The sequence below is a fragment of the Arvicola amphibius genome, chromosome 11 (assembly GCF_903992535.2).
Source record: "Arvicola amphibius chromosome 11, mArvAmp1.2, whole genome shotgun sequence".
NCBI lineage: Eukaryota > Metazoa > Chordata > Mammalia > Rodentia > Cricetidae > Arvicola > Arvicola amphibius.
The window spans coordinates 72,747,667-72,768,241 of NC_052057.2; the positions used below are offsets into that span (position 1 = coordinate 72,747,667).

The following is a 20,575-nucleotide window of genomic DNA, read 5'->3' on the forward strand; positions in this document are numbered from 1 at the left end:
AAGAAAAAGACTACAGAGTCAATAAGAAAGGGGAGAAACTGAATCACATAAATGTTCATTTGAGAGCAAGGGGCTGAGGTAGGAGAGATCAGCCTCATTTAATTACACTTGCTGCTCTTCCAGACGACATGGGTTCACTTCCCAGCACCCACATTACAGGCATTTGTAACTCCAGTTCCAGTGGATCTGATAGATTGCTCTGGCATCTGCGTACAAGGCATGAATGCAGCACATATACACACATGATGTGAGCAAACCATAATGCACATAAAATAAATAAGTCTTTGACAAAAGCAAAAGGCAGGAAACAAGAAGAGTATATGTGAACAAGGCTATGTAAACTCAGCACTTGGGCAACTGAGACAGGAGGATTGAGGGATGGAGGGGAGCTTGAGCAACAATGAAAGTTTCAGGTCAGCTAGGTTGCATAGTGAGACCCTGACTCAAAATGCCCCTTCCTCAACTCCACCCCCCCCAAAACCCATCAACAATGAAAAGAAAACACACAAAACGGAAAGCAAGAAAACAAAAGCAAATAGAAAACCCAAGAGGTGGAAGAAAACTTGAAGACAATAAGAATAAAAACTAAAGATAATTCGTACTTAATAAGCCAGAATGGTGGCTAGTAATACATCACATCAATCATTACTTCAAATCTCAGGATCCTAAATTACACCTAATTAAAGACCAAAGTTGTCAGAGTTATCATAATATTCTCTCGTTAAGAACTCTTCTTTGAGTAAGAATAGATACACAATTCATCTTTATTAATATACATGAATACAGAAAGGCAACCCATACTGACCCTGATAACAAGAGAGATGGAACAGCGATATTACAGGCTGATCAAATGTCAGAACAGCACAGAGAAGGAGATTTAATAATGATGAAAATGTTGATGTTTCACAAGGATATAATTATCTTTAATATTTATGCACCTTACAACCAGCATTAAAATGTGGGAGGTAAAACTGGATTGAATTCCAAAAAGTAGAAATGAATCCACTCATAATCAGAAACTTAAAATCATAACTTCACTTCAGAAATGTCAAATGTCCAGTGTAATTTTGGCTCTCTATATTATGTTATTCCAAGTAAGACTTAGTGCTTTTTAGAAGTGCAATGTGTGAGGAAATATACAGAAAACTTATGCATAGTTTTGTGAGTTGGACACATCTATGCATTAAGGTATAAAATATTTCCATCACCCAGGAGGTTCTCTTGTACCAATATCAAGTCAGTCCCTCGTACTCTACCATTCTGATCTATTGACCATTAAATTTACCTGTTCATGAATGTATTATTATTAACTCAATTGAAAGTCTAATCACTGGTTTCATTTGCTCAGCAGTGTTAGTAAATGCTTTGGGTCACTCACAGTTCTAGAGGCTTAAGTGTCCAGGATCAGCATCCAGTTTGCACATACTTACTGTATATGTGAATATCCTCCCCTTCATGTGTACATGGAGATTGTTAGAGAAACTTTCTGATAACAAATGTCAATCTTATCTAATTAGCACACACCACATATGAGTCCATTTAAAGTTGGTTATTTCCTGAGAGAGTCACATCTCAGGTTGCAATAACATTGAACTAGGCTATTAAGAACATTGAAGTGTCTGGGGACAGAACTGAGTTGATGGTAATGAAAATCATCTATATTCTTGGATGCATTGGTATTTCCACTTCTTATTGCTGACTAGTAGTCTACTGTATACCACAGCTGTTGATGGGAGCACCAAGTGATTGGCACTTGGATGGCTTTTCTACCGAGATTATTTTCAATAGTTTATTTTTTTGACACAGTACAGCTGTGAGAACAAGTTTTCTTTCCCCTGGAAACCTGCAGGGAATTTTAGATCACTGGGAAAGAACGTATTCAACTGCGTAAGAAACCATCCAGACATGTTCTCCAAAGACTTCTCAGCAGTGCTTAAGAAAAGTGGTCACTCCATTCTTGAGTGTTTGCTGTTTGATCTTTAACTTTAGCCTGCCTAGCTGGTAAGATGTGGTGTGTTGGGTTTTAAATCATATTTCGCTGGTGAATAATAATGTTGCGACATTCCTTGCATGTTTCTTATACATTTGTCTATTCTGCTTTGTCGAGCTTCGCTTATTTTTCTTGATTGTTGTCCTATACAAAACTGACTTGTGTTGTTGCTCAGTGTTTTCTGGGTGCAGGTTTGGACAGCTGCGCTGTTGGTATGGCTCCTGGCTACAGAGTGGAAAGCCTTCAACACTTTTCTTTTCTCTTACTTTAATGAGAAGAAAGTCATAATTTTAATGAATCACAGTTTGTCAAATTTTTATTTTCTCCCTAGTAAATTTTGTGATCTTCACGTAAGTTTTACATAGAACAATATGATGAATTCTGAACTTCATTTGAGAAGTTTGAAAGTCTGCTTTTATAATTGGGACTCATATTCATCTGAAAGTCATTTTTAATGTCATAAAGTAGTTTTGAATTCATTTATTTTTGTCACTTTTCTCTTCCAGCAGAAATATTTTAAAATTATTTCCTTCCTTTCTCAAGCCACCTTAACTAAAAGCTAATGGGTCATATAAACTTGGAGGTTTCCTCCTTTTCCTCCCAGCCCCAACGTATCCACTAATTTGTTCTTACCCCAGTGCCTAACCGTCCTATTTGTTGTAGCCTTGGGGTAATCTTGACATCAGATACTATAATTACATAATTACATCCATATTCTTCTTTATTTTTTATTATTTTGACCACTATAGATCATTATTTCCATGTAACACACACATACCACACATACACACATGCCACACAGAAGCATGAACACACACACACAGAGTCTCAGTAGACATCCCAGGCTGGTCAAAATTGTAATCCTCCTCCTTCTTCAGCCTTCTGAGTGCTGGGCTACAAGACCAGCTTCTTTCATTTTATATGATAGAACTACCAAGTGTTTTAACCTTTCTTTCCACAAAACACTGTTTTCTCTAAGGCATTATTTTGGCTTTTTCTTTATCATTGTGTATTATTAGTTTGTTCCTATTTACCTTGGATGGCTTTTTGTTCTTGATTGTTTGTCTCCCTTTGATATTGTCCCCTGTTTATGATGAAATATTGGACTTCAACTTCCAATACTTTCCTAGACAACATAGCTTTCAACTCAGAAAGGGAAAGAGAAAGGGAGAATAGCGGTAAGGAGGGGATAGAAAAGAGGAACTAAGAATATTAATATCAGAGGTAGCACAAGATCAATAATGAACAAGTACAAATTTTCTCATCATGTCTTCTTTATTTTATAACCAAGAACTTACTTTAATCTTTGGATAATAAATAAGTAAGCACTATTAAATTAGATAATAACCACAAATATTTGTATTATAACACCATTAAGCTTTATAATAAGAACTTCTGTTTCAAGCATTTCTGTAGGAGAATCCAAGTGTCCATGTATACTATTAAAGGAATATTGCTCTTTTGATTTTGACTTTTGCTTTTAAATGTATGTTCTTAGAGCTCTCTCTGTGTCTGTCTCTTTGTCTCCATCTCTCTGTCTTTCTCTCAAAAACTTTTGTATGGGACAGTAACCCCTCTCCCATTTTCAATTTCTCTTATCAAACCAAAAGTGAAGTAGCTCAGAGTTTTTCTGGTCCTCTTATGCTAGACAAATAGAGACATAGTCTTCATCTTAAACTACAAAACACACTTTTAACTCAGCTTCCAAGATATAGGACTCAGAGGGTATTACAGTGTAATCAATGCTATTGGAGAAGTTTCAGGTCATAAATGTCAAAAGTTCAGCAAAGGAAGATAACAGTATCTATTTAAATCTTGGGCAAGAAAAAATCTCCTCTCTCTCTCTCTCTCTCTCTCTCTCTCTCTCTCTCTCTCTCTCTCTCTCTCTCTCTCTCTCTCTTGCACACAAACACATACACACAGAGGGGGGTTGCATATATTATAGGATGCTGATTCTGTATTGAGAGTCTAATTATAAAACATTGTGCAATTTGAAACAGGGTACAGCTTGGAAAGCTTTGGAAACAATTGAGTTCTCTAAGCTAGTCTCTCAATGCGAGATCTCCCATTCTCATCATAAGGTGAGGTCCCTGAAGGGCCTGTGATATGTAGTTTCACACCCAGATGCTGTCTTTCCATGATATAGAACTGCCCAGTAACCATGACTATAAATAATGGAAGCAGATGACCTGGCAATAAAACCTAAAACAAATAAAGAAAATCATACCAAGATTTTTAGCTTTGGGTACTTTTTTAAATAGCATGAATATTCACATTGCTGACAAGAATTGCTCAAATTATCAGAAAAATTTGAACATGGTCCTGCTCTTTTATAATAATGGCATTACATTTATTGCTAGGATTTGATCAAAAGCAGCAGGGAAAATGAGCTTCTTATGTTATGACTTCAGAAAGTTGGTCAGTACCCATTTAAAAAGCAATTAAAAAACCAACATCAAGATGACAGAGCTCATAGAAATATTTCCTTAATATATGGAGCAGACCTAGGTGTTCCTGCAGCCTCTCTCTCTCTCTCTCTCTCTCTCTCTCTCTCTCTCTCTCTCTCTCTGACTCTCTTTTTTGTTATTTCTAACATGAACTCAATTTCATGCATTAAAAGGGAAGAAGAAAAAAAGAACTCACTTAAGAAATTACATGAATTTTCTAGTTTGTCTCTTGGTTGAGAATTTTCTCATGAATTATATTACCCAAGCTTTACCAAACCTTATAGTGTATGCATTTTTATTAATCCCGTTTTTCTAGCAATAAATCTGCAGGATGCTCCTGTTTTCAGATCCTACTATCTGGAACAGCGGCCAAGTGATCAACAAGGCTGTTTGTACACAGAGCGCACACTGTTACTGCTAACTCCATACTCCGTGCAGCTCCTGAAAGTTAATTCCCTAAGCTTCACGTGAATTTTGCTTTACCGCGCTAATACCATCCTATTTAATACTTTGAACCAAACAGTCTCTAAATGTCAGTAGTTAAAATAACCCATCGAACCCCCTACTGGTGATGCTTGGGAAAGTGGGCTTTAAAGACATTAAAACTAAGTAAAATCTGAGGTTTCTAATACAAGCAAAATCACCCATATCAAGAGAGGCATTCAGCTCGGTTTTGTAGAAAGTAACTAGGTTTAAAAATATAATAAAAATGATTAATCTTCATGAATCCCCGTCAGAGCCCTTCATATCCCCTTCTATACTCCTTAGTGATCTTTTACTTAAAACTTTACATCAATAAGTGGGGTATTTATTGTTGTTAAGGATATCTTTCTTTTGGAACTTCAGAGAATATTATATTTGAAAAAATAATATAATAATTTCAAAAGAAATTTACTTATAAAAACACTTAAAATACTTGGGATTCCCAAAAATATACATATAACATAGTTGTTAATGGTTTTTGAAGAAAGTTTTATTTAACAAGAGCAACTGTCTGGGCAAATATTTGGCAAGTTTTGTGAACATTCTTTTCAGCTTTCTATGCCACTTGAGGATTCTGTCTGAAAATGACTAGACACATGGCTGGGCATATCATGATATAGAAATTTCTGGACAGATTCTGTTAGCTATAAAACCAGGTTTGAAGAAATCAGAAGAATTACATCATGTTTTTAATAAGTTTTGATTTTAACATTAAACTTCAAGCAAATGCCAAAATATTTACAATTCATTTGTGTCAACTAATAAAAACATAACAAAGTTGTGATCCAGTGGATTTTCAAATAAGTCTCATATAAAGCAAAAAGGTCAAATTGTTAGTACATGAAAATAATTACCATGACTGAACAAATCATCTTGGAATACCACATCACCATATATGAAGTATTTGGGAAAGGACTAGTATTTAACACTAGTATGAAATTTGGTTGATTTTTCTCATTAATACAGAACCAAAATTGTTCAAATATTTTCATATTTGTTAACATAACTTGAAAGCAGTATTAAATTTTGTGTATTTTAACAACTTCATTACTTGATCTATGAAGAAACATGAATTACAGTTCTAGATTTTCTGGTTTTTTTAAATATTTATTTACTTTTATGTGCATTGATGTTTTGCCTGCATATATGTCTGTGCCAGGTTGCTAGATCCTCTGGAACTGGAGTTACAGTTTTTATCTGCCATATAAATCCTGGAAATTGAACCCAGGTCTTCTGGAAGAGCAGCCAGTGCTCTTAACAATAGAGCCATCTCTCCAGCCTCAGTTACAGATTGAATTTGCTATGGCATCCCTTTTCTATTCTTTCCCATGCTCTGTCTTTATTAGTGTGAACCTCTGTATATGCACAAAATAATTTTGTTTTCCTCCTATACACCATACAGTATAGGAAAAAAATAAATCTAGCAATCTCCTCTGCATTCTAAACAAGTATCAGACATCACCGCCTCTGCTTACCAGATGGCAGGCTTGTGTGAGGTCACCTATTCGGCCTCTGTGCCCTTTCTTTCTGAGCATTTCATTGTGCCCTAAGAACCCCATATCTTCCTTGGGTAGGCATTGCTGCCTAGTTAAAGAAAGCACATGTTTTCTTCTGCCTCCAGTTACATAAAACATACAGGGGTTAAAAAAAAGAGCTTGGTTTAGGAGAAGAGTTTTGTACCTAAATCCATGTCTCTTTTTTTCAGTATTCCTGTCATCTATGATGGAAGAGGAATGGGTCACTTTCTGAGAATATCTTGTTACCCCATGTCTTTGCCTGTGGAGTAGGGAGGGCATGCGGTGTCAGCAGCATTCTAAAACTAGTTGCTAGTAACTCGTAAGTTAGTATAAGATTAAAAATCAACATAAAAGCAAAAATGACAAAACTGGCTAGAGGCAGCCTAAAAACTGATTTGGTCTTTCGAAGTAGAGCACAAGTCTTTAACCATGCCACCTACAGCACACAACACGGTGGCTCACAGCTCACAAAACATTTAGTGAAAAGCCACAGCACACTTATGAAAAACCCATTAAATGCTGTCATTAGTAGGTAACAAACCATGCATGTTTTAGTCTAAGCAATCAATATAGATTAAGCAAAACCACACACAAATAACTGGAAACAGTTTTCCCTGAATAAAGGAATTTCACCTGAGGTGAAATCAACACTGTGAACAATTTGTCTACGGGTTTAGAATTTGTTTGCAAACTACTAACTTTCTTCTCCAGGATCAATGTGTTTTATTAAGTAATTGTTTTTCACAGGCAGAAAGTGCAGCATTTCTTCTCACATGCCATGCAAGTGCTATCAGGCGGTATATGTATATGTTTTGTGGCATCTTGTATTATATTTATTTAAAGAGCAATCTCTACCTACAGTATCCATTGCAATTAGCAAAAACTTTGATATCTCTGAAAAGAAAAAAAAACCCAATGAATTGAAGAGAATAAAGCATGCATAGAATTTCAAACAAAAGACAAATTAATCTAGACAGTAAAGAAGGAGGGGAGTAGTACTTAATGAAAAAAATAATGTTAGGTTTTAATTTAATAAAGTAGAATCTGAAAGCAATCATTTTGGGGAATTTATGCAGGAATAAGCACAGTTACTCTCAAGTCAAAGTATTCACACTTCCAGTGTTCCTATTTGGTGAACAGGAAGCAAGGCAGGAGCTACAACACCAGCAACTGTGGATGCAAAAGCTTGTCAGCAAGACCTCTGTTTCCAGAAGTCACTTTAAATGAGTGTGGGTGACTCAGAAAGCATTCTCTTGAATGATCGACTCTCCTAACTTACTGTACATAACTTTTCTATTAAGGTTATTAGGAGTTCGATGGATTGCTTGCAATGGAATCTACTGAGGTAGTGGGAAAGGTATTTTTACTGAGTAAAACCTGATTCATGAGCCGCATTCAAATCTAATGAACAAAATCCTGGGTGTGGGGAACACTGACATCTTGTTTAAAGGTGGACCCATGGATTCACAGGCAAATCAAACCATAAAAATCAGCACCCGTAATCCAGACTTATCTTTTTGTTTAAATTTGAGGTATTACAAACACTCAGACCCACTCTGTAAGCAATAAATGCATACTTAAAAACTAAACCTACTAAAACCGAATGAATGGCTTGAAAGACAGAGCATGACCATTCACTTTCCCACAATATCCACCCTTATCTCTAAACTCAAAAAATTAAATAACTTTTTAAAGTTAAATATAATATAAGGTAATGTTCCTCATGCTGTTCTTTATTCTCACCCAGAAGCAGCACAATTTTCCTTGTGAAAGCATGTGCTGGAAGATATTTTCTAAAATGTCATTAAAGTTGAAGGAGTTAAGCATAGTATTAAAGTCCTTGGTCCGCACAGTGACTGTCTGTTACAGCATTAGCACAGGCAAAGATAACATAGAAGCCATTTGAAGTTCTGATTGGAAAGTCTAGATGCCAACACAGGAGCAGAGGCATTCTACAGAGCTTATGTCCCCATATTTAGCATGTGACAGATAGCTCACACAACTTTAGGATGTCTTAGGTTTCCAGTTGCACTGGTTGAGTTAGTGAAATTATAAAAATCTATTTGCAGCTCTTCTAAACGGTTTAGTTAATTGTAGTGATCAGCTGCAAAATAATTAATGGAGTTTGTTGGAATATCATATATATATATATATATATATATACCTACTTGAATTAAGAACATTTTATTCAATATATCCAATACTAACCTGAGTGTTTTAAAGTACTATATCTTATAATGTATTTTATCTATAATGGGTACTAATTTGCATTAATTTACCTTTGTACTATACTGAATGCATTAATATTTTTAAGCAATCTTCAATGATATATTGAAACACCTAGTAGTTTAATGCTTGAAAGTCTTCAGAATTTTTATAAAGAATTATTTTTATAAAGATGTTGGTTTATTTTAAAGTAACAATTTAGCTGCTATTCTGACTTGTCAAATAATTCTATAGGGAAACAAAATTGGAGAGGCTTGTGTTGATCATCCCTTCTGTTTCTGATTGGCTTGCAGATGTCCTTAAAATACAGGCATGTAGGTACGGAATTTCTAAAAGACATTTGGGACCTCTTTCTTTTACTTCTAACACCAGAGTGACAGCTTCTATCTCTCATCAGATGCAATGCCCCATTCTTGTCTTAGAGCAAATTTCTGATGGGAAGAGGACTCCAGTTTAACCAAACACACGACAGTGGATGTGTATCTTTCAAAAACCTCGTTGCAGTGCAGAAGAATTGGCTGAAAGAGCATCACACCTTAATGAGTCCCTCTAGTCGTTTCACTTTACAGTTCACTAACGAGTCCATTTAGTTGGAAGGATGCTATAACCCTAGAAACTGCGTTCATCAAGGACTGCCCACTGCAGTTACGCTTAATTATTTATCTTAAAACAAGTAAATTATGTTTATAAGAGCCATGTTTATTTGAGCCAATATAGAGTTGATTTTAATTTTTAAATTTATATAATCCTGAGCTAAGGCCAAAAAAGTATAACTAAGTATGATTAATGGTTTTAGCATCTCTGCACTGTGATTTTTAGGTATCTCCTTCTGTATCACATCTAAGAAGGCCCAAAATATTTTATAAGTAATAGTCCAAACTAAAGTGTATATAAATTGGCACAAACTATGTAGAAAATGATCAAACAAGTATTACTGTTATCACACGATGATAAAAACATGCAGCTTAGGGAAAATGGGATGGCGTTCACACAGCTAATGCCTTCAATAGCTCCTTACATTTTCTTTGAGGATAAAGGAAGAGAACCTACAGAAGCTTTGGGGAACTCATCTGGTCTCACACATTTTTTTTTTTAAAAACTCCTGATTTTAGCACATGTTTAGGAAGTGTGATCTCTGTTCACTTTGGTTATCATGTGCCAGTATAATCACCAAAATGATTGAGAATGTCTTATGTTTATGATTGAAAACTTCATCATTTGAGGTGAGCTGGAAGATGTTTTTCATCTGCATTTTGTATATCTAGAGGCACTTTCAGAAATACTTATAATTGGTATCTCTTTAAAACTCAAAGTTCAGATACTTCATTCTCTGTTAGATAATATTAACTTAATGAAGAGTTATTTATCCATTATGAATTTATAATAAGATTTAAAGAAGACTGGTATAAATTAACATAAAATGGATCTTAAAATATATTTTCACATGCCTAATAGATTTACAGAATAAATGTGAAGACATGCTATTAAACAGCTGTAAGATATAATTAGCATATATTACCAATACTACATTTCAATAAAGACAACAAGAAGAATTAGTTTTATTTATATCTACTACTTTCACTAAAAGATTTCCCCCTTAAGCCAACCAATTTTATTAATGGGTAATTCATTTTTATATTGATATTGGCTAAAAACATATTTTGACTCATCAATTCACATTTACAGATAACTTCCCATGCATGTTACATTTTCAGCTAATTTTATCATGGCATAGATAGTGACAAACTAAACCCTTAAAAACACATTATATCAAACTCAATCTACAACATATTGCAGATTCTCAAAAGATATTTTAAACACCAGTGTCTTACATCTTAATAATGATTCTATGCACTAAATTTTGATTTCACATAAAATTTCAAGGTATTAACATTTGTGTTTTCTTCAGGTGTATGCAACCACATTTTTTTCTCTAATCATTTCTCAAAACCGGGCAACTGCCCATGGCATTACTGAAGGCTAGTGCTGTGTGCTTTAACATTTCCTGCTATCATAGGAATTCTCATCACTCAGAGAATAGTGTTGCCACCAGCCACCAGACCGGAGCTGTGTAAGACCCCATAGTGAAAGCTTTCACTATTCTTTACCAGTAAACCTGGTCAGAACACAGGTTAAATATCTACAGTGAGAAGACGAATGAAGGAGAGCCAGTTGCTAATGGCTTATCACGAGGGAGACATCTAGACCCACCCTTGGGTCTTCATCTTAGAAAGCTAGACATTTGTGAGGAGAGCAGGGAAAGTCGAGACAATCAGCATGGAGTGAGCCTCCTTAGAGTCCCTTGATCAATTCTTTTGCTGTCACTGAACAGCAAGGGAACCACTTACAGGCACAGTCACCAAAGGTCCATTGCTTATGGGAACAAGCCCCCAGGAGTCTGCCCACCCTCCCCTTCTCAAGCTTATACCTCCTTGCTCTCCTTGACTAAGCAGAGGACCCAGCTTTTTCAAACAAGCTTGCCGTGATCCCCGTCCCTGCTTCTGCACTCAGAGTCCCCACTAAAGACAGCTGTCTTAGCACAGGTCGAGAACAAGGTGGAAGTGATGAGTTTACGTTTTTGACCTGACTCCAAAATTCCTACAAACAGAAACGATTTTAATTTATGTCCTAAGATCAAAGTCTGTGTAGCGAAAGAAGGAAGGAGGAAAGTGCCATGCCAAGATCGAGAGGCTCTTCCACATGCATGATTTGTAAGTGCTTAAAAGAAAACAAGGCCCAATAGCATCTAATGAAAAGTGTCATGATACAGTCTCCTTAATTCTAGACTCAAGGTAGGCACGAGACCATTAGAAAAGATCTTCAACCCTGCCACCATTGACTGAATGACACCCTTGCAGCTTTATGCATGGAGACCTATAATCTCTTATAGAAAATAATTTACTGCCATCAACATTAATTCCTAGAAGGATGGTCTAGACTTTTAAATACAGTACTTTTTCTGTGCATTCATATCTATATGTAATTACATTATTTCTTCTCTTTTCAGTTTAAATATAATGGTATGTTTTCATAAAAGCATATGCAAATTGTCCTAATTCTATATAATAGAATAAAATATTCTAAATAAATAGAATAAATTCTATATAATAGAATAGCGTCACTCAATTGAAAACACACCATTTTACATTTGGGTTACTTACAAAGAAAACTTCATGGTCTTCTTATGTAAAAATGATTTTCCTGTCAGGCATGGCAATGTACTCCTTTAATTCCAGTACTTGGGAGGCAGAGGCAGGTGGATCTCTGAGTTCCAGGCCAGCCTGGTCTACAGAGTGAGTTTCAAGACAGTCAGAGCCACACAAGGAATCTTGTTCCCCTCCTCCCCCCCCAAAAAGTGATTTCCCAAAATGAGTTCCAATTAACAATTTTTATAAATAAATTTCTATTGGAACAAGATTACATACTTGAACCACCAAAAAAAAAAAACTATAAAGAGAAAACTAGATCTACCACATGAATGAAGGTTTGTGAAGGTACCAAGTCTCTGAAGACGTTAAAGTCTATTCAGAACTTCCTATCAGTTATGAAAAACATCAAACATCAATTTACCGCCAACACCTTTCAATTTTACGATATTTTTCTAAAGCAACCTTACAATCAGAGAGACTTGTTAGGAAGAGGGTGTGTTTTAAAGACAATAGGTGTAATCAAAAAAACGAAACAGACAGATTTGCATTTGATCACAATTGCACACGGAATAAAGTTGGATGAAGTCAGTGTGTGGAGCGCTGCATACACCGAGCACATAGTACAGTCTAGGGAGTATTTCACATGCGTCCAGGGATTCAGTTTGGTTCTTACATGCAACATCATAAAGGTCTAATGGAAAGAAAGTGTACCCTCAAGGGCTCTGTTTGCCTTAGATGAAACTACTCAGAATGTTTAAAGACCCTCAATTCCTGCACACTTTTACAATGCCAGAAAAGAGGAGAAAGAGAAAGGATTAATTTTTAAAATTACCCAGCAACTCCATTGCATCGTCTTCATTGTCAATGTCTTCTATTACAGATGGGGTGGGGCTGTGGACAGACTCGAAGGAATCCTGGGAAAGCATTGCAGCCAGAAGTTTCTTATGCTGCTGCTGCTGCTGTTTTAACCCTTTCGTCTTGGGCTCCATCTTTAAGCTAAAGAAATATTGATGTGTTAGCTGTGGCCGGTAATGAAAATCTACTGAACTAACACATTCTCATTCCACTACTGTATCACATAAATGTATTGCACATTGCTTGTTTCCCCCCAGGATAAAGAAAATAGATTAGGGACCTTGGTATGAGGAAGTACTTCCAAGCTTTGGTTTGCCATTAGTTTAATTCTCCAGTCTCGTGGTGAATGTCTAGTTTATATCTGTTGTTTAGCATAAAAGGAAAAGTTGTCTATGTGCTGAGTATTACAATAATGTCCACTCAGATGTGACTTTTTTTTTCTTTACTTTTCTATAGGACAGGCCAAGTTAGAGCAATGGACCAAAAATAACAGACTGTCAACAATTTTTCTTGTGAATAAACTCTATTTAGCATGGGCCTCATGATAGTCCACACCTCCCACACTCATGTAACAGATATTTATTGAAAGTAGCTATGTGCCAGCCTTGGTGAGAAAAGAAAAATAGATCAAATAAAGCTTGAAAATCAAATTTTCTTTGAGCAGTTTGGAATATCATTATTCTTAAAATCTCAGTGTGTAAGATTGTTAAGTTATAGCATGTGTATTACTATTTAATGACAATAACAACTCTATAATTACATAGTGGAACTTTTAAAACTTTCTATCCAGCATTTCTTATTTATACAGTTTAAATTCCGGAATCTTGTTTTGAAATTGAAGATAGGAGTAATACAGTTTGTAACCTGAGCTATCCCTTTTTTCATATGTGATTTCTACATACATGTAACATTTCTGAAGTAATTGGGGTTTAGCCAGGACTTTGTTACTGTTTCAATCCACAAGTGACATTTTACCTCTTATTTTAAAGACAGAGTTAATTGAGACTGAGATGACTTTTTAGGACATAAGAACAAATATTTGAGAAAATACCTCATCGACTGAGCAAGAGATACCACTAAGATTGAGAATCTCAGGGGAATAAGAGCTCACTGAAGTGAGGGAGAAAACAGAGTTTTAGTAAAACTAATGCTTACAGTAAACAGCTCTGGATAGATTTATGAATCAATTAAAGTTGACAATTCTCTGTTTTGCATTTCAGAATGAAAGCTCTACCACTGAATAAGGATAAAGGTCTATTGAGTTTCATAGGCCTGGTATTAGGAAGAAAACGACCCTCATTGACAGGTGAAATTGATCTGGCATTTCCCAGAAGAGAAATGAACTTTCAGAAGTGACTTGCTTCTCCTTTCAGGGTACTTCAACTATTTCAATAATTTAAGGCTATTTCTCATGGAAATGGAATCAATTTTCTCTAAACTTGAAGCACATTAATGAGTATTCTGGACTTCTTTCCCTTAAGCCAAGTGGTAAGTGAGAGCCAAGCAACCCTGAAAGCTTTTACATTAAAGAAAGCACAATTTTCTCTCCTTGAGAAAAAAAAAGCTATTGGTTGACGGTAAGTTTAACGTAGGAAAAACAAAGTTCCCATGGCCATGAAGTACAGAGAAAAAGCCTATGGTGGAGAGCAACTAATAGTAGTAACAGGGACTTATGGTCCTGCCACCTTTTCATTCATCAATATTTAAATGCATTTATCTGTCTTTCATAACTCTTGCCTCATAATTATTTGCACCCCAGTTTCCTTGGCTTGCCCATTTTCTGTTTTGATTTGTACCTCTTAGGGTGGAATGACACCAGAATGGTAATGATGAACATGCTTTATCTAATAGACATGATCTCACATCTCCAAGGTGCCCTGTCTCAGCACGAGTATGCTTATGGCAGGTGTCCCGCCACCATTCTAGGTACCAGAGTCTGAGTCAAATGAGGGTTACAAATAAGGGCGCTTTGAATGAGATGCCCCGTAAGCTCAGATAGTTGAATGTCTGGCTCCCACTTGATGGACTCTTTGGGAAGGATTAGGAGGTGTAGCCTTAAGAGGGCGTGTGTTACAGGAGTGGGCTTTGACGATTGCAAAGCCCACCATGCCCAGTTTGGCTTTCTCCCCACTTGGCGCCTGCTGCCTGCTGCCTGCAGACCATCATGTATGCTTTTAAGCTACTGCTCCTACACCAGATCTGCCTGCCACCATGATTGCTACCATGATGGTCATGGACTAACACTCTGAAACTGTAAGCAAGCCACTAATTAAATCAGTGATTCTCAACTGGTGGCCTGCAACCATTAGAAAAACACGTATTTCCAATGGTTTGAAGAACCCAACCACAAATTAATTTTCATTGCTACTCTGTAACTAATTTTGCTCCTGAGCGATGTCTCTATTCCAAAGATCATCAGAAACTGTGTTTTCTCATGGTCGTGACCCACAGGTTAAGCACTAGTGAATTAAATGCTTCACCTAAAAGCTGCTATGGTAATGTTGTCCCTTCAAAGCAATAGAAAAGTAATAAAAACATATGTACTTTTAAGTTCCTAAAACACCATAGCTTATAAATTAAACCCAAGAAAGCATAATAATTATATTCTACCACAGTTACCATCTGTAAGCTGAACTGGGTGTATGAATGACTTTTCTCGGTAGTCCACCTTAACTGTCCCTCCTAATTCTTACCCACTCCACAGTTCCCAGCTTCCCTCATGATTTCCTCGTCCTAGCACCGTTGAGTCTCCCTCATCCCAACTCCTATCCCACTGTCCAACATTATTGCGGGTGTTTGCTTACAGCTCAAAACCTTGAAACGATTTCTCCACTTGGTATTAGTAGCAAAGAAACAGAGCTCACTTAAGAAAGGAAAAAAAATCAAAACACAAACCCAGGTAGGATACTCAGAGGCAGAGTGCTTGCTTAACATTTGTATAAAGTCCTAAGTTCAAGTTCAGGGCTGCCCAAGTGAGGAGAGCATATTTTATGAACATAATCTAAATAACAGTATTGGTTTTAGAGTTTTTACTATGACTTTTTTGTTTAGTTAACTGAGCGCCTGAGTGTTTGTGTGTGGTTGCCCTTGAATTCTCATGCTCTTTTCACGTGTACATGGATGTCAGAGGACAATCTGTCGGAGTTTTTCCTCTATCGTGTGGTCCCTAGGAATATCAAACTCAGATTGTCAGACTGGGCAAGCATCCTTACTCTATTCAGTTGCCTTAAGTTCTAAACAGAGTAAACCATTAATTTTTTAAAAATGAGTCTAATTATGTATTTTAGTAAACATTATGGAATCAAAATCTAGTTCATTATTTTATCATATGCAGAGTCTAACAGTTTTATGAGAAGAACGAGCTTGTGTACTTAGGTTTAGTTGCCTTTCTCATTTAATGACTACTAATACAGATTCACCAAGGAAGTCCAGCTCACCTGCCTGCGGGGCTAGGGCTGCTCTCTTCACTTTCCCATGGGTCATTCTTACTCCGTGGAACCGGGGGCTGCAACATCTCAGCTGCGAGGGGATCGGCGTCATTTTCTGCTCTGCCAATCCACTCCCCAATCACGCGGGGTCTCAGAAGAGAAGAATTGAAAGCCACTGTTTCCTGAAGGTACAAAAATAAAAAGCGCTGCTTTAGATTGCCTTTTCTTCTTAACAGATAACAGGAAAATAGCATCGTCCAGGTGTTTGGGCTCACTGGAACCAAAATATCCTTTGGTTTCTTGCTCTTTCTACTCAGTGCCTTCTTCTGTGATTTAGGCTAATTCCTGGAGATCATTGTGATTAAATATCTAGGAGTGAAATCTTGGATTTAGATCCCCAGGGTTACATGCATTCCCAGAAAGAAAGCGTGGGAACAGTATTTTTGGTGGAGGGAAGCGAGGCTGCAAGGCCTGCAGTGTGCAAGGGTGTTGCAAGGAATGAGCTGCAGCCAGAAGACACAGCTATGAGGATATAGGGTGGGAAGAATGCATTTCTCCCACTGTGATGCATCCGGGACTTTCAGGTCAACAGTAGAAACAGGAAAAAGGAAACTACCAATGACAAGTAGATCAAGTTAGCTGAAAACATGTTGGTCTCTTTTTATACACTTGAAATGAGGCAAGTCATTCAATTCACCAGTTTGCTATGATGTAGCCAAGAAAATATTGGCGGAGAATATGAATATATGTAACAACTAGATATACCTTAAATAAAAAGTCATTATAAAGAAATATCTATACAATCAAATTTCATCTGAAGCCTCATGTGGACTTAGTCACCATTTGATTCATAATTCGCTCATCTGTTAATTCACTAGTTTTTTTTATTTTATAAATTCTTTATTAATTTTGTGAATATTCATTAAACAAAAAAGAAAAACTAAAAAAAAATCTTGATATGTCTATTAGGTTGGAGGTTCAATGTATTGTTATACCCCACAAATATTTTTCAAAGATGAATTTTTATAGAAGATAACATAACTAAACAACAACTAGAAGATGTATTAATATATTATTTCATTTGTGAGTTATCTACCAACTTGATGAATACTAATTTCAAACACTTAAATGTTGCTTATATACCTATATTTCCATAATTATGAGACGACTATGTAAATAAACAATAATCACATATTAAAACAAATACATTCAGCAGATTACATAATATTATCTGTTGAGTAATTAGCAACACTAGTCATGATAATGAGATGAAATAGTGGCCGGGATGAAGCTGAGTTTATGAGAAATCAAGAACTCAACTTCACAAGCTTCCACCTACATCCTAAAATCCAGTTGGCGTTAACATACACAAACAAAAATGCTTATATACATGAAAAACTTTGAAAGAAAAGGACTACATTTAGCTACCAATTGAAAAATCATAAGAACACACATATTGTTCATTTCTGAATTTTCTATGAAGCTATTTCTATGATTGATCAATGCTTTTGTATCAAATCAAATAAAACAGTAATTTTTTTTTCAGAAAAATACCGTTACTGTACTATGATTTTCCACTATGTACAGTAATTGAACCATTATTATATGAAAAGATCAGTTGTACATGTTTCAACCAGTCAACCAATATTAGAGTGAAAATGCATGACCGATATAATGTATAAAAATTATTTGTGCTTTATGTTTATAAACCACTTATGAGTGAATACATATGATAATTGTCTTTCTGTGTCTGGGTTACCTCACTCAAAATAATGTTTTCTAACTCCATTTTCCTGCAAAATTCAAGATGTCGTTATCTTTTTTTCTGCTGTGTAGTACTCCATTGTGTAAATTTCCCACATTTTCCTTATCCATTCTTCAGTTAATTCACTAGTTTTTACTAAGTCTTCATATGTAATAAGAGCTACCTGATGTACTGGGGAAAGCAATAGCAATAAGGAGCAGCTTTTATTGATGGTTTGATTTAAAAGGAGAGATTGTAGGTGATTTTAATATCTTGGCTTGGCATTTCCTTATCTTTTCAATATTCCATGATAAATATGCACTATATAGCACATGAAATGCCCCGATTTGAGAAACACAAATCTCTTTTACTGAAAACTTTCACTATTAGGAGAATTTTGAACAACTCTTAAAAAATTCAGACCTGTTGTTCTGTGCCTTTGTAATTCACAAATAGTATGCAAATGTATTGTAGAATATAAATACAATGTCTAAATATACAGATGTAATAAGAACACAATATTTAAAACAACACATAATAGTTTAGATGCTAACTTAAAAGTCAAGACCACATAAAATATGACAGAATATATTTAATTGACATTTCTCTGAGTTTCAGGGTAAAAGCTAGGCATTGATTAAATATTTATAATTAATTTTATTTATATAATGGGGTAGACTAGAAACAGATTTTTTTATTGCTATCAGCTCACAGGAGCATAAGAACTGGTAATAAAAGAAAGTTACAAGTGGCTTCAGGAACGATAAATAAAAAAATGAAATAGGACTTAAGATTTGGCATGATCAAAATGCTGAGAACAGCAGAGATTCAGAAGTAACCCTTTGGTTGCTTGCTGGGAAGTTCAATGAAGTGCTCGACATCACTGCTGCTGGAAAGTGGAGCACACAGAGGGTATAAATGGCTTGATATTTGGGACTGTTAACTCCAGCTGGCAGAAAAATTTAGTGAGAAATAGCTGGGCAATCGAGAGAGATGCACACAGGTCAGGGCAGTTGAGAAGCTACTGTTTAACCAGTTTAAAAATAGGACTTGATGACTTGTACTTTTCTGAATGAATCAAGCTCTTTTTTGGTGATATTGACAAAAGATGAAAGAAACAAGTACCTCTATTTAATTGAAAATTGTTGAACTTAGTCTGCTCTCGTGCAATAGATCAAACAGATTTTTTTTTGTATTTTGTTTAGATTGGATTAAGCCGAGCAAACATATTTCTGTGTATATATCTTTCTGAAAATGTTTCAATGAATCAAACTATTTTTTAAAGTACACAATCACATAACATCAAATAAAAGTTAAATATATTTAAACAAACGCACAAAGACAAAGGGTGTGTATGTGGCTGTGTAGTCCTGGCTCTCGGGGAACTTATACTGTAGACCAGGTTGGCCTGCGCTCACAGAGGTTTGCCTGCTTCTGCTTCACAAATGCTGGGATTATAGGCATGAACCACCACATCCAATTAAAATTGATACTTATAACACAAACTCTCTTAAAACCTTCTTTTAGATTCACAGCTATAGCTCACTTTAAAAAAACTCAAAGAATATTCTTTGCAAATGTGGATTCTTTAGAAATGCAAAACCACACATTCATCTGCCCTTCAGGGACTGAGGTCACCAAACAGTGCTTAAATTCAACAGCAAAAGTGTCCTTGTCAAAAGCACCCCTAAGGTCAGAGGTGTACTGGGTTTTGTCATTAGCCGTAGTGGACACACCAGGAAGTAGCTGTTCACACCATACCTACTTTTCCAGGAGCATGCTTGCTAAAGTCTAACCCACAATTACTTCAAACAATCTTAAAAAATTGGGCTCTTCCAGGCTTATGTCTTTAAATGTTCAAAAATTTAAATTTAAATGTCCAAAGTCTGTGTACAGAGAGTTCGTCCCTAGCCTGTGAGACTTCCTTTAAGAAAAGGGGCCCATTAGAAGGACATTGGGAGTATGCTCTTGAAGTAGATATTATAACCTTGGTCTCCTCTCTCACTTCCGGCCCAAAACACCTTGAAGGACACAGTTCACTCTTCATCCCAAAGCTCTGTCTTGCCCTGGCCCAAGTAATGTGGTCAAGTGATCACCAACTAATATTTTCTGACCCTCCAGCCTAAATAAACAATTGACATCTAAAGATTTTAAGAATGTGAAATCTCTACCGAGTTCTGGGTTATGACTAGAAAAACAGGAAGTGGAAGTACCCAGTGAGAGTATAAAATAGAAAACAGAGCTTTGTATTTGGACTGTCATATAATCCTCTTGGAGTAATAATCTTCAAAGTAGGAATTATTGTAGCCAAGTCGTGGTGGTGCACACCTTTAATTCCAGCAGTTGGGAGGCAGAGGCAGGTGGATCTCTGTGAGTTCTAGGCCAGCCTGGTCTACAAGAGCTGGTTCCAGGAAAGGCTCCAAAGCTACAGAGAAACCCTGTCTCAAAAAACCAAAAAGGGAAAAAAAAGTAGGAATTATTGGAGCTTCAAAGTGGATATAAAACATTAATTCTGTCATTGTAAATGTTATAACAAAACAACAAAACCACAAAAACTTCCACTAAAACTGGTATTTAGATAAAGTGTGTGTGTGTGTGTGTGTGTGTGTGTGTGTGTGTGTGTGTGTGTGTGAATTAGAGATTCTTTGGAGGAGAGAGCTTTGACTCGATGCTGATATAAAGAGAAGTAATGACGTGAGAAGCAGCAGAGGAGGCATTAACGGCTTTTATTGTTCT

At 36.1% G+C, this 20,575-nt stretch overlaps 1 protein-coding gene across 4 annotated transcripts in view; it reads right to left on the reverse strand.

The window, feature by feature from the left end:
* The window catches only part of C11H8orf34 (chromosome 11 C8orf34 homolog), a 365,888-nt gene that overhangs the window by 215,881 nt on the left and 129,432 nt on the right, over positions 1–20,575 (reverse strand). For all 4 annotated transcript variants that reach the window (XM_038347783.1, XM_038347781.1, XM_038347782.1 and 1 more), the window contains exons 6-7: positions 16,105–16,277; positions 12,645–12,808 (exon numbers count right to left, since the gene is read on the reverse strand). In XM_038347783.1, coding sequence (XP_038203711.1) covers positions 12,645–12,808; positions 16,105–16,277 — 337 coding nt within the window. The remainder of the gene's footprint in view (positions 1–12,644; positions 12,809–16,104; positions 16,278–20,575) is intronic.